The sequence below is a fragment of the Simochromis diagramma genome, unplaced genomic scaffold, assembly GCF_900408965.1.
Source record: "Simochromis diagramma unplaced genomic scaffold, fSimDia1.1 OVJJ01000361.1, whole genome shotgun sequence".
Classification (NCBI taxonomy): domain Eukaryota; kingdom Metazoa; phylum Chordata; class Actinopteri; order Cichliformes; family Cichlidae; genus Simochromis; species Simochromis diagramma.
In genome coordinates, this window is record NW_024386860.1 from 3,368,372 (window position 1) to 3,383,632 (window position 15,261).

At 40.9% G+C, this 15,261-nt stretch overlaps 1 protein-coding gene across 1 annotated transcript; it reads right to left on the reverse strand.

The window, feature by feature from the left end:
- Positions 1-2,123: 2,123 nt before the first annotated feature.
- Positions 2,124-15,238, reverse strand: nbn (nibrin). Its single transcript, XM_040029728.1, has 17 exons — positions 15,067-15,238; positions 14,157-14,278; positions 12,607-12,728; positions 11,845-12,004; positions 11,658-11,761; positions 11,460-11,577; positions 10,296-10,486; positions 10,110-10,204; positions 9,878-10,010; positions 9,566-9,774; positions 9,062-9,230; positions 8,127-8,784; positions 7,905-7,994; positions 7,082-7,222; positions 6,531-6,644; positions 6,408-6,457; positions 2,124-3,034 (listed from the first exon to the last, which is right to left on the reverse strand). Exons 1-17 carry the CDS (start codon positions 15,098-15,100, stop codon positions 3,001-3,003), a joined length of 2,544 nt encoding a protein of 847 aa, XP_039885662.1. The 5' UTR covers positions 15,101-15,238; the 3' UTR covers positions 2,124-3,000.
- Between the last annotated feature and the right edge of the window lie 23 nt (positions 15,239-15,261).

Sequence of the window (15,261 nt, forward strand, 5' to 3'; positions counted from 1 at the left end):
ATAGTCTGATAAATTTGACCTGTTGCTTCAGTTATACTGCTTCTCCAAGGTTTTCTATGCAAATAATTTAAAGTAGATCTGAATGTATTCTTGCACATCCACTGCTAATTTTACTGTTTGGACTCAAATATCATGGAAAAACTTAGGTTTATTAAAAGCTCATTCTGGTGTTTCACATTTTTCTCCTTTTTAAGTCTTGTCAAAGTCAGTGTGTGAAACACCTCAGCCAAAAACTAACGTTTTTATTTTTGTTTAGATGCACGCTTCCTATCTTTACTCAGAGAATTATTTAAGAAAACATTCACTGAATAGGAAAAAAAAATAAGAAACACCAATATGAGTCTTTAACTTTACCCTTGAAAATAAATGGCAATTATATATTATTAATTCAAATCTCGCTAAAAGAGTAATGAGTCTCGCCTTGATAATGTATTTATTCAAATACCAGAATTACAATACTTACTGCACTTTTAAAAAATAAATCTGGGCAGAATAAACACTAGCTTACCCTAATCTAAACCCATATGGAGCTAAAGAGCTTTAAAACAGCAGAATACACACTTTTACAGTTATACCATCCAGTATTTCTTATTTAAAAATTTAATCCATTTGCATTTATGCAATTTGATGATGGTGTTTTAAAGGGCTAAAAAGCCCACTACATAATCTCATATCAGGATTTAATACTGAGCTATCATTATATTAATTTAATAGATTTTTACTAATGGTGTGAAACATGATCCACCAAACAGGTCAAATATTCACTGCCGTTTTCCTAAATTGTATTGACATGTAGAGCTATACTGCTAAAAGCTCTACTTTTATACATGTCCACATGGTACAATCAAACAGATGCACATATTTCAATTTTAATTTATACAGCGCCAAATTACGACAAAAGTCACCTCAAGGCTTTATATTGTAAGGTAGACCCTACAATAGAGAAAAACCCAAGAACCATATGACCCCCTATGAGCAAGCACTTTGGCGACAGTGGGAAGGAAAAACTCCCTTTTAACAGGAAGAAACCAGCAGAACCAGGCTCAGGGAGGGGGGGCCATCTGCCGTGACCAGTTGGGGTGGGCTCATAAGCAACAACAACAACAAAATAAAGATCTCTCCTTCAAGATCCTCTTCTTGCACATCTCCAGGGCGCTGTTTTTAAATATTTTCTTGAGAGTCCAAAGTCTGTGATTTCACGAAGCTTCAAAATCTCTGTTTAAACCAACTTTACTCATGTCTGAGTACAATCCTGCAGATGTCACTGTAGAGTCCATAGTTTCCAAGCTCAGAAGTAGAGCATCAGGTGAGGAGTGAGACCCGAGCCATGCAAACCCGAACCCCAAGTTTTTGTTAGAAAGAAGAAGATTATTTACAAAAACTACTAAAAATTATTTATTAACAAAATTGACACCGCTACAAAGCGACCTAAAAATAACGTCAAACTGACAGCAGCCCAGCGGTGCACAGGAAGTTAACCTTGAAGGGGGATATAGACCAAATTTAAGTCAAGCAAGCATTTTGATTTTTACAAGCGCAGTCCTAGAACTTTTTGATTGCACCTCATGTCTGCCCATTTCATTACACTATCACAGTAAACAGCCATGACTGTTTTGTTAAGTGCCAAATAAGAGAAAGGTTATTAAAAAGTGACCATAGCAATCAATTTTTAATTCCTGTTTTTAATTTAATCCCTGTCTGAATAATGTGCATGAATAATTTTTTTTTGCCGCTCACGCACAGCTCATGCTTTCTTTACTGTGATGTGATGTGCCCCCCTTCAGTACAAAATAAGTCAGTGTCGGGGGCAATGCATTACTAAATAAGATGTAACGTAGTCATATTACTTTTTCCACTAACAGAATAGCTTAAAGCAGTACTGTTTTGACACTCATATAACAGTTAACTAGTGAAAATGTTGATACTTGTGTTCCACCTGAGTTATACCCTTGAACTATTTTCATGTACTTGGACTACTGTTTTGATATAAATATTAAATATATGCATGCAGGCATGAACTTTTGCCTAGCAGCAGCTGCTGAGCTAACAGACAGTAAAGCTACGAGGACAGATGCGAGAAGAGTGAATTTAAGGACGACACAGGGGGCTGAATGACTCAAAAATGGAGATTACTGTCTTTACTTAAAGAGAAAAATATGAGGCTGTTACATCAAGGTAAGACACACCTGATCATAGCTTCTAAAGCAACAAGATTATTTATATTTTCTGTTCAGACTTGTACAGATTTCAAAAGGTAACTTAGGAATCAAAAACTTAAGCTATGTAACCTTATTATTTCAAATTGTGTTTGAAGGCAGTCTCCTGACTACTTTTGCCACACTGTAGCCCACTACAAAAAAAAAAAAAAACTTCTGTTATTGCACAATTCATGCTGAATGCCAAATTAACCCTTAACTTATAAGCCACACTATCTGTGATTATGTGGGGGCAGGTAGGATTTAGTTATCTGCACAGAAAGGCCAACAAATGCTTGGCACGAGGACTCTTTATCTGAACAGTCTCATATCTGGTAAAGTGCCTGCGAGGTCGGCTGTCTAGAGATCGCTTAAGAAACGGTAACACTTGAATCCCTCTGGAGTTTCTACTGTAGTTCTGCTAAAACCAGGGAACACATTGGGTCTTAAACTTCAAAGTGAAGGAAAAGCTGCTTTCAGCATGTAGAGTTTTGAAGCTCTCTTGTACAACTGAAGCATTTTTAATGTTTTGTATGCCATGTTTTTTATTATTGACAAATAAAAACTGGAAAAAAAAACTCTGAACATGCGACTATTTTTTTGGTTACATTTCCTCTGTCAGTGGCTTAATTAGATGAGCTAAAAAAAAACAAAAAACAGAACAGGAACAGCAACCAAAACAATGACTTACAAATGAAATACAAACATAAAGAGATACATGAAGTTAGAGTCCTTCCACACAGGGCTGATACTTCCTGTACCTCTGAAATGAATCCCCTCTGGAGGATGTTGAAATGAAGGCATTTCATCTTCTCTTGCTTAGTTTGGTGGGGTTGTACCTAAAGACACACACACAAAAAGGACAATCTCAGTACGGGCTTTTAACATTCCTCATGCATCACTCCTCAATGTCCTAAGAGGCATTTTGAACAAACAATAAAAAACAGCCCAAATTAGCCCTGTAAAACGGGGACAATGTTTGAACAGCTCAAAGCAAACAAGCTCCCAATAAACCACGTCTGGAAACTTGGTTTAGACGTTGGAAAAAAAAAAAAAAGTACTGGACTGTTTTCTTAGCAGCAGAGTCTGTTCCCTGACTATGCATGACTGACTGAGCATGACTCAGTGATCAAACAACTCAGCCTTGACACACACACACACAAAATCAATCTCAGACGGTCTCTTTTCTGCTTAGTCAAAGAAAACACGCCAGCGCCGGCTTACATCACCCGTTACCCAGGCAACGGTGGTGACGAAACAATCTCTAGGTTCTGACTGGTTAAGCTGGAGCTGCTGAAGCCCCGTATCCATAATTCTCGGCTAATTATGTCCTGTGCTCCTGAGTGTAGCAGCTGAGGCTTCGTAGAACCTTTGGAGTATTTTTACCTCCCAGGCTGTCATGGATGAGAGCAAACAGCTCTTCTATGAGAGACAGAGATGTGAAGGTTTCACTTGAATGACAACGGGGTCAACAATTACTGGGAAAGGATTTGGAGCTTTTTGTAGGAAGTATTATCCAGTGTGAATCCATTTCACCTGCTTTGGTGCACATTAAAGTAACAAGAGGTGCACAGGAGAGGCAACAACAAGAAAACCTCTAAAAAGCAACATCCAGGCATCCTCCTGGCATCATTTGGACCACCAGTTTGGTCACAAACATGCACATGAGTAGCTCCCTGGAGTTGAGTTGTGCTTGACTATAGACTGAAACAGGACTCCTCGTGGATAGTAAGACACAACAAAGAACATAGTTTTCAAGGAAACTTTTGTCTTTCTAAGCAGATTTTAAAATGCATCACATGTTTTCTTGTGCCTTTACTGAAATTGTGTTTACTTGCTGTATCATTTGTTGGTTTGAAAATGCTTCTGAGGCAAGACAGCAGCACGAGCTAGTAAGCTGTTGGGAATTGCATTACCAAGCTTAGAAAGCATTTATAGGGACCATGGATGGAGTAAGGCAAATAACATTGTGAAGGATGTGAGGCATCCCCCCCACCCCTTTAAACTACTACGATCTGCACGGCCCTGGGGATGGGCGTCCAGGTACACACCGGCTCACTCCTGGTGGCTGTAGGGATGGGTACCGGTATCCGGTGCCATCATGGCACCGGTTCTGACATAAATGGTAGTAACCAGACCGTAAAGCAGTGCACATTTCGGTGCTTTTTTCCCCCTGAGATGTCATACACTTTGAATTCTAGCCAATCATTTTACCTTTCCAAGGATAATAGGCGGGCCCAGGTACGTACGTTCTTTTAGAGCAGAGCTACAGATTAAAAATGCCCAAGGCGAAGCGGTCAAAAGTCTGGCTGTACTTCACAGCAAAAGATGCAAACTCAGCAGCCTGCAACAAGTGCTTTAAGCTGATACTGTGATACTGTGCAAAGGAGGTAACACCTCGAATCTGATGAAACACCTGGCGACGCATAGCAGGGTTTTTTTTAAAGCCGAGAAATGCGCCGTATTTGACAGCTTGCTGCGAGACCTCACACCGAGCACATCTACTGCGGGTGGGTTGCCTGTTATCGGACCCGGAGTTAGCAACATCCCCCAAGAACCCGAAGAGGAGAGTCCTGGCCCCTAGCCCTGCCAGTGTAGCAGAAATGATGACGGATGATGACGGCAGCAGCAGCCGTTCTTCTCTGCGTGAGTAGCTTAATGTTGTTCGTGTGTAATTTATGTTGAGTAGGCTAACCACGTTATTACATTAATGCACGTAAGGTGAACTAGCAAACACCGTCGTAGTTACATGCGGCTGTCTTCTTGTTTGATGGCAGATACTCCCTTCACCCTGTCCAAAAAGGCTAAAATAACCAAAGAAAAAGAGGGAAACAGCTAAACATGCTTCCAGCCAAGAGTGATACCATATATGCCCTCTAGTTGCAGAAAAGGCTAACATGGTTATCTTTTTACAAAAAAAACAGCTAAACATGAGAGGTTTTTGGACAAAGTGTGTGTTCTCCATTCTTTAAGCACCGGTTCGAGTGGGTGGCTAGGTGGCTGCTTGTCGGGGCCTGGAGCCTGGGGCTCGCTCGGGCCCCTTCGGGGGTGGGGTGCCCTCGGCCTCTTGGCCTGGGGCTCGGTCACTCTGGCACAGCTGGCTGCCGGCGGAGCTCACGGGCACGTCACTGCAAACCCCCCCTGGCTTCTGCTCCACAGCTGCTGAGTGACCCCTCATCTGGGACTCTCCTCAGCTCTTTCCGGGATAGTGGCACGGTTGCCCCTCTGTTGGTCTTCCTTGGTCTCTTGTGCTCTGAGGGCCTCTGGATGTCTGGAGCCTTGATCTCCTCCATACCTGCTTCATGCCCAGGAGGACGGGGCTGTGGCTCCCCACACCCTCTAGCAGATCATTACATGAAGGAACCTTTTAAATACAAGCGCGCTCACGCTCACAGGTGTACACACGGGTGCTCACACACACAAACTACACCCTTTTTGGCTCCTACCTCAAAGCACACTGTGTGCTGTCGATGTTACGTGCTGCACAATAATATTTAATATTTACTGTTATATTCACATAGATCATCGCGATGATGTTGTTTATTATATTGCTCTCTTTTTCTTTGCTTGTTTTCTCTTTTTTCTTTCTCAACAGGTGATCCAGGTGATTGATATATATATTTTTTGTCTGTTTGTTTTGTTGGTTTTTGCTTTTTGCCCTTTATCACCGTCCCTCTTCCCTGCTCTTTTTCTTTCCCTCTCTCTTTCTCCCCTTTCTTTTCCCCAGTCAAGTCTGTCCCGTGTTCAGCAAATGAAAATAAAATAAACAATAAAAGGTGAATCAAATAGACCAATACAGCAAGGCTGGGATGGTCCATTTGGTAAAGTAAATCCGTTGGGCATCTTTCTTTGCCTTTAGACAACAATTCTGATGGCAAAAGAACCAAACGGGACAGGCAAAAAAAAAAAAAGTCAACACATTAGTGTTTGACTTGTTCCGAGTTTTACACGGGTTTCTCTTAGATCAGGTCCAAAGTTTGAGAACCCTGGTGAGCTGGCCTGTCCCTTTTGTTGTCAGACATCAGGTCACAAAAAACAAGCAAAGCTAACAATATATTAAATCTGTATGACAAACCGAAGAAGCGGCCAAAATAAAATTGTCAAAGCTGAACCGTGGCACAGAAGGCATAGATGTGTTTTAAGGACACTGTAAAGGAATAACAAGGTTACTTCATGTGGTCTCGTTACAGATTATTAGATCCCATTTCTCACCTAAAGAGATCATCTCCTATGGTCTCGTCCCTCCTGCTCTGTTGCTCCTCCTGAGACAGACAAAAATTCATTCAATTCAAAGTCATAAATCAAATAATAAACAAATAAGAGGGGCGACAGCACCTCAGCTGCATCTTTCAGCCATTCATCCAGATCAGAGTTCTTGCCCCGGTTGTGAACCAGCAGATCAGATCCTCCAATGATGTGATGAAAGCCCTCCGAGCCCGGCACACGACTCTGCGTCACAGACAAAAACAAAAAAACAAAAACACAGACGTGGTCTTTGTCGGGTCTTAAAGTCAAATTAGAACATCTGATAAACTCAGAAAAACATATCTTTAAAAATAAAGAAAATTTTATAAAAAAAAGATTAACTGATTATGCAAAAATACTTAAAACAATTAAAAATATTTTATTTTTAAACTTTCACTTCATATCTTGAAATGTGAGTTGTTGTTTTTTTTAACTTACCCAGGGGGTGACACGTATTGTTGGATGGAAAACTGAATTAACTGAATAATTTATTTAATGACTTATTTTACATTTGAAATGAGCCTCTGCTGTGTGTGTGTGTGTGTGTGTGTGTGTGTGTGTGTGTGTGTGTGTGTGTGTGTGTGTGTGTGTGTGTGTGTGTGTGTGTGTGTGTGTGTGTGAGTGAGTCATCACCGGCTGACCTTGCGGAAACATTTGAAGTTCTTTATGTGGCCATTGCCCTGCATCTGATTTTGCTTGGCTTTGGGAGGAGCTGCCACGGTGAGAGATTTAAACTCCACCAACAGCAGCTTCTTAGGAAGGTCTTCATCGATCTTTGACTCCTGCAACAACGCACTTCTGTCAGGCAGGCTTCTTTCTAAGACATTTATATGGTATCAAACAGCAGCTAAAACAGAAACACAGTGCTCAGGCTATATGCAGTATGAACCCTGAAAAGCTTAGGCTAAACTACCAACGCCTGGATGACAGACAGCTTCAAATAAAGGCCATGCATGCTCCAATGCGATTTCTAAAATGCTGTAATATACCGAGTATTGCAATAAGATATTTTTATGATTTATCACCTCTTTTCAACAGCAAATTATTTCCTAAAAGTTCAACTTTATCAATATCTGGTTTATTCAATAAGATAAAGTTATCTCACTTCAGCATCACTGTCACTAAAACCCGCCATATCAATCTGCTGTCTGATTTTTACTCATGTGACTGGACCACTAGTTAGCTCTGAATTATTATTGTCCAGCTAAGTGTTGGGCATTTTTCAGTTTCAAGCCTCGATATTTGTTGGCCCTGCATCGATACAATATCACCACGCTAAATATCACGATACTACATCGTATCAGGTTGTTTTTTTTACCCCACCCCTACCTGATGGGTCTTTGAGATTCATTAAATACACAGACTGTTAATATAGTCACATATATAAAGCTTAAAATATTTCTTCTACTAGAAATGAGCAAGAAAACTGAGCTTGGTCTTCAGGAGGAAAAGAGAACAACTCACTTGGACTTCCTGTTTGATCACAACTGGTTTCAGAGGGCTTTTAATCTCTTCTTTAGGCTGAGGAATATCTGCATTGAGTAGTTCTAAATCCTAAAAAAAGAAGGTGGAAACTGAGAAATAATCATTCTCAAACATAGCTGGGTTATAGTTGGGTATACTGATGTAGTTTCAGCTTCAGTTGTCTGCAGACTGAATTACAGACAGTAAATCATCTTTCCTCACCTCAATGAAGGACACATCATCTTCTTCAAAAGGAATCACATCTTTACTCGTACTGGCTGATGACATTTCTTCTAGTTTACTCAACCCACGATTAGCTGTTGTGCAGTCAGCTGGGTCAGCTGGCTCTGTCTTAATACGGACAGCGTGCTGTTCAGATCGCTGGCTGTTCTTCTGCAAACTCGATTCTTTCTCCAAACCTGCCTGTGGCCTTTGATTGGTTATCCCATTTTTCTCTAGGTGGACCCGTTGCCTCTTGCTCGAAGACTCCGCAGTATTTAAAACTTGTTTCTGTTTAGCTGAACTGTGCTCAGGTTTTGCTTGCTGGCCTTGATTAATTGAGGGTTGCTCATCAAAGCAGTCCATATCTTCAGACATAATGGACTCCAGTTCCTCCATCTGTATCACATCTTCCATCTCCTTCCTCTTTCTACTCTGTGGTTCCTCTGAGCGAGCCTCTGACCGAGCCTCTGACAGTCCTGCGAACAAATCAGCTGCTGACCCGAGTGGAGTCTGGGACACAGTAGCAGGGCCTCTGTGTGTAAGTGGGGGGATTTCTTCAGACATGGCCGGGGTGTGTGGTGCCCGAGCAGTGACGGATGATGCTAGTGCAGGTCGCTTTGGCTCTGACGTGACAGCCGAGGGCTCGTCCTCCAAATGCCTGGATGAGAGGATAAAATAGAGAGAGATGGGCAGAAATAGATAATGTTTTTTTCTTTAATATATATATATATATGAAAAATATTCATTTCATGTGGTACTACTTCCTCTTTATTTCAGTATAACAGAGATTAGTTTGCAAAGATCTGAAGTGTCATAATTTGAGGTCCCATGAGAGAAAACAGTCACACATTTGTCTTCAAAACTTAAAAAAAAAAATCTAAACAGTGTGATTTCCTGCTGTGGGTTTTCTTTTTCAATCCTAAACACAGATTTACCTTTTCTTGCTGGCTGGCTGAAAGAAAGTGGTCAGAGTCGACTGTTTCTGTGGAGAAGCTTGTGAAGAGATTTTTGGTTTCTGAGGAGACTTCTTCGGAGGGAAAGTCTTGGTGCCACTGTTAGTCTTAGGAGTTGATGGCTGTGGTCTGATGTCAAAACTGTCTTCACCTGAAACAGAAAAACACTCATTTTTAAAAATAAAGATATTAGCAGAACAGGTATTAGGCTGGAACATGCATAGCTGTTGACAAGGTAGATGACTGACCTTGAGGTCAAGGGCGCCATGTTTTAAACTCGTCTGAGATTTTTAGTAATTTCAAAATCCTATATCGTGTTGTTCTCGAGTTATCGTATTCACGGCACCCACAACAAAACCCTATACCTGCATTTTTTATGGCCGAGGAGTAAAAATCCAGCACGGGTGCTGGATTAGTCCTCTGTTAAGCTCAGACAATGTAAGAAAACTATCAATCGCTGTATTTCTGATTCACTCATGCAGCTACCTGCTAGCTTGGATTCAGACTTCTTCTTCTGTGATTCTGCGTTTGCTGCAGTGGTGAGCGACGAGCTCATTGTTTCATCCACAATACACTGAGTGGTCGTTTTCTGAGCCACGAGGCTGATTACACGGAGCTGACTGGCATACTGGTGCGGCTTCTTCTCAGGCGTCTCCCCTACCGACGTCACCCCGGTGACCTCAGAAACCCGCATCCTGAAAACGCAAAAAAGTGAACTGAAACACCTCAGATGAAGAAGACGACTAAGGCAATGTTTTTGACGGGGACATCATGGTGTCTGTAAGTGCTTGTCTGAACCTCTGTGATGTCTCTGTGTTCGCTGCATACGCCGTGATGTTCTGCGATGCTGCAGGTAACACGGTCTCATCCACAGCTACGCTCTGTGACAGCGAGGCGCTTGGGATTCTGGGTGTCACTTTTGGTACAGAGTCTAAGACACAAAAAAGAAACAAAGCAATTCAAGGAAACGTATAAGAAAACAAATAAATATAGAAACTCTTGTGTGTGTTTTTTTTGTTTGGTCAGCCACCTGAGTCTGAGCTTGAGGGATTGCAGTATTTTTCACAGGAAGCATAGATGGCAGCCAGACCGATTTCAGACTCTGTGATGACTCGAAGGCCTTTTCTGTGCCAGTGTTAAAAGGAGAAAGATTCAGAAATAATTCAGTCAACACAAACAAATGATCAACACCCTGCAGAACAAAGGGAGTGTGAACCTTTCAACGATGCTCTTCACAGAGTTTGCCCACTCTGTTGCGGAGGGAGACAGCAGAGTTTGGGAGGCACCTGTTGTAAAATCGACCACACAGCTCTGCGGAGACTCCAGCAGGTCACGAGGCAGGCTGCCCTCCTCCAGCAGCTGACTCCTGCCACCTCCAAAACTCACTGCCACACGAAGGCGCTTCAGCTGGAAACAGCACAGAAGAGCCGCATATTAACACACATACACAAATAAACTACAGATAAACATAGAAACATCAGTTTAACAAGGATGCCCCTCATGCCAAACTCTTGAGTGAATATCTGCCCAGAGATTGCTTTTGGCTCCTTTGAATTTCACCTTCACTTCCTTTGCCTCCTCAGACAAAAGCTCTTTTTGCCTGGTGAAGTTTCCATAGTTATTTCAATTGTTCCAGCATCCAGCACTTCAGCTACCTGGGGAAAGTTACCCAGAGCTACAGAGAAAACAAAAGCACTGTTTTCTGCTTTCATTGTGCGCGCATGCCTTCAGTTTCCTGTGAGATTTCATCCCTGCTGCACAGCAAAGCAGATAAGCAGACAATCTAAATATGGACGGTGTCATATTTATTTACATTCTAATGATAATTTGAAGCCAAAAAGTTAGCTATGCAAAGCATGGATGCAATGTAGGTTGTATAAAGTTAACAAAAATATCACATTACAGTTAGCAGAGTGTGCACGTCAAAAGAAAAACATGCAAAAAGGATAAAAAGATGAATCCATTAGGTCTTTAACCTCATTCATCTCACATAAGAGAAAAGGCCAAACAGCAGAGATAAGTTTATGTCCCTGATGAGGTTTCATAATGTGAAAATGCCCTGCGGTGCACCAGAACTCACCTCATCTGCACAATCAGGTGTTTTTATTTATTTATCCATATACGATTTATCACAATGGGACTTAACCATAAATGCCACACAAGAAGTACTGAAGTATGCGCTAATGTCTTTGTTAAATATTAGGATGGATGGATCCATGCTTTCTTGTTATTTACACCAAATTCTGGTGCCTAAATGCAGTGAGCTGCTGCAATGTTATTGTCTGATTAGATGTTTTTGTTAAAGAGTAGTTGAATAAGTGTATCTAATAAAGTGGCAGGTGAGTGTATATTGTGATTAGATCAAAAAAAGGTGACTAACCTGTTTGGCGCTGAGGAAAATAAAGGTCCGTCCACTGAAAAGCTGTTTGCGAAGTGGAACCGCTCCAAGATTAACATCGTCTTTATTCAAGCTGGGCTCATCGATCTCAGGAATGAAGCTTAAAAAACACAGAGAGAAGACGGCGTTGAGCTCAGCTTCAGAGTTACCGTGTATCCATGGGAATGGTTTGTACTGTACCTCTCAGCTTTAGGAGGCGGTAACTTCTGCTGAACAGCTCTGCTGAGCTCTGAGAAGAACTCTGGCTTCACGATGGGACAGCAGCACAGCAGAGCAGAAATGGTCTAATTAAGAAAAAAACAAAAACAAAAAAGTAACGAACAAACATGTCACAGGAGCTAACGATGGTACAAAGTCGGGTCCTGACCTTAATGGTAACTTTAACAGAAGACATAACCAGGTGGGTGCAGTCCTGAGACCAGCTGCTGACCAGCTTTCCACCCAAAGCTAGCACGGCCTGAGAGAGCGACGCTTGGCCATTGTTGTCCAAACACGATGAACACACGACTGGCTGCAGATGAACCACACTAACACAAAGAGGACACGGTGATTGAGATACAACCAACCACAATCAGAACGTTTTATTAATCCAAGAGAAAATAACGAGGTCACTGTTGCGCCAAGACAGTAAGAACAGCACCAAACAAGTACAAATAATAAATAATATGACAAAACAGCTCTCATAATAGTATAGCTAACCAAAGTTGAAACTGAGCTTGTTATTTTTTGTATGCATGCGCAGATAAAACAATCCTTTTAGAATTAGCTTTTGTAAAAGTTCTCAAAAAGTTGATTCTGTTCATCTGGATGTAGCGTTTTCAGTGGGGGAAACGTTTCATCACTCATCCAATTGACCTCTTCAGTCTCAGCTGACTGCAGGTTCCCCAACCTTATAAACAGTACATTGCACAATGACTGAAACTAGCACCACTGAATGAATAATGGGCTGGGAGGTCAGTTCCTTGATCATTAATATGCAAATTCTCATGACCATGAAACATTTCTCCCACTGAAAACGCTACGCCCAGAACAGAATCAACCTTTTGGGATTTACTTACCTGGATGATCAAGCATGCATCAAGACATTGTGTAAAAATTCAAGAAATATAACCATATCTCTTCTGCATACCTGAATTTGCTTTGAAAAACCCCAAAAGTCACTAAATCCCCTGATTTCAGGTTCACCGGTGTTGTAATCTGTTGGTTGTTGACAAATGTACCATACTTGGAGGTGTCTTTCAGAGTCAGCGTCTAAAAAGCAGAATACACGAGAGCAATCATCACATGTATTGCTATCAGCGTTCATCATCTGACCAAATGTGTTGACTATGAGCCAGACTCCATCACTTTGCTGATTAGATATTAATGTGAAATAATTAATGCATTCTTGAATTATGAATAAAACCCTTTTTGGGAGGTCACGGTGACATCCAAGGGAGATAAAATGGCACAGAAGTTAAACTGTAATGAAAGTCAAGCTTTAATAGACATTTTTATCATTTTAGATAAAATTTAATTTTATGTTTTATAGTCCAGCAGGTTTATGAATGTATCAATAAAAGGCATCAAGTAAACAGAAAGAGAAAGAAACAAATTCAGAAGCTTCTTAAGGCAAGCAACAAGAAACCACACAGATCCGGCAAGCCAAACAATCCATATTTGGCAGCTGATAAATACTGTGGGAGCTCCACGCGAGTCTCAGAAGAACAAAACAATGTGTGAGCATGTAGCAGTTTTTTAAAATTGCAATTAAAATGACATCATATGTGTTTTATTTTGCAAGTGCATCACTCAGCACAGCTTGCATAGCTTTTGGTAAAAACCAAATGGAGAATTTCTTAGACTGCACAACAATTACAGCTGAGTGGTGGCATGATTTACTACATTCAGGCCTAGTTATGTAGGAGTAGCGCAGCAGCACCACCTTCTGTACCAAAGTGTCATCATGCAGGCAAATATTTCACTGGTGCTTCAAGGAATACCAAGAGGATTTTTACTGATGCTCTGGTAAACCAGGAAAAAGACAAAAAAGTCACTAAAATGTCTTTGCTTCCTTAACATTACATATAATAAACATGTCTCAGCACAAGCTGGATTAAAGTTTAGGAATAGGCCCTAAGGATAGATTTAAAACAGGCTGGTAAAGCAGCAGATCTGACACGACGGGGTAAACTCTGAGAAACATTTGAACCCCTGGATTTGGGCTTCGTTAAATGCCTCTAAAAGCATGATGTGAAGGAGGGTGTTCACTTAAGTATTTAAAAACAAGTAATTAAATCTTAAAATCTATCAGAAAAATAACTGATAGTGTGTTCTTCCCAGTTGAAATGCAAGCTGCAGCATTTTGAAACAGCTGCAAAACTGCAATGGAAAACATTAAGACCAGCATCTACATTAGTCTAGCCTTGATCAAATAAAAGCATGCAAGATTTAAAGATTAAAGCTTGTTGTCATAGCAGTAGCAGGGTTTGTGTTGTTACATACACCTCAAACAATGAGTAAAAGGGAGTACAAAATGAACATTTAAAGCACAGGACAGCACAGCTGTATTTGATTGCAACAGATTTCACTTGTGTACCTAATAAAGTTACCACTGAGTGTGTATAAACTGTATATAAACACTACAGAACTGTTTGTTCTCTGTTCATACCACCTGATCCTTTCCCTGCCTTGTCTCACCTGCTCTGTAGCACTTAGGTGAGCGTGAGCCCTGCTGATAGACTGGTCACTCGGAAGAAGAATGTCACAATTCTTTCGGCCCACCACGTACGCTTTACCCGAGAGGAGATAGCAGGCCTCAGCTGTGAGTGACAGACGGCAGGTTAGTGATTTTCTTATCTTTTCTTCAACTTAAAAGTTATCCCCTTTTGAAGTTTTGCATCCAGGAATTTTTAAAGAAAATTTTACATTTTATCTTGTAACAAACAAAACGTTATCGCAAAATGATTCACATTCTTTATATCTTTGATATGTGTTTTCTGGGTAAAATCAAAATTCCCTGAACAAACCTGGGTTTTTTTTGTTTTTTGGGGGGGGGGTTTTGTATAAATAACTGAGGGTCATGTGATAGAGCACATGACTGACAAAGCAGCGATCAAATCCTCTTCTACCTACAGGTTACCTGTGGTGTAAGAAGTTGTGCTCCTACTGTAAATCAATCCATACATAAATCTTATTAATTACACATTCAGGTCATTAATTAGAAAAAAGGTTTGAGTTTTTGACTTTGACTGCTGGAAACATTTAAATTCAGATCATTTGACCTATTGTTTATAGTTGCTACCATTAATTTCAACTTCCCATAAGCTCATTTAGAACCAAAGCATCATATGTTGATACTTAGATAACACATTAACCTGTTTAGCAACATTAAATTAACACAGAGTATAAACACATGACAGCACAGCAAACATGCAGCCTAACGGGCTGCTAACCAGACAGATGCCTCCTGTGTGAACCATGCTATAAATGCTTTAATCTAGTGTTTCTCAGATAGCTGCTAACTCCATCATCAAGGTGCTAACTTTGCCCGGCCTGCAGCGTCATAAATAAAGCTTCTATAAAACGCCGTCATGACACGAAATGTTACCTGTAGGCTGCTGCTGGGGCGTCAGTATCCACATTATACTGCCCTCTGTTGCTTTGGCATATATCAAAACTAGCCGCAACTCAGAAATAAAGCAATGTTTTGAGCAAACAGTTAAGAACAACTATTAACTCGCCGGACCGCTTCACCCTCGCCACTGTGTCGTCATAACTATGCGCCGCGCTTTCAAAATAAAAG

Coding starts and splice junctions, on each gene's coding strand:
- nbn (XM_040029728.1), bottom strand. CDS start 15,100: ATGTGGATACTGACGCCCCAGCAGCAGCCTACAG. Junction 14,279..15,066: donor GCCCCAGCAGCAGCCTACAG/GTAACATTTCGT, acceptor TGTCACTCACAG/CTGAGGCCTGCTATCTCCTC. Junction 10,011..10,109: donor TCCCTCAAGCTCAGACTCAG/GTGGCTGACCAA, acceptor TTTGTGTCTTAG/ACTCTGTACCAAAAGTGACA.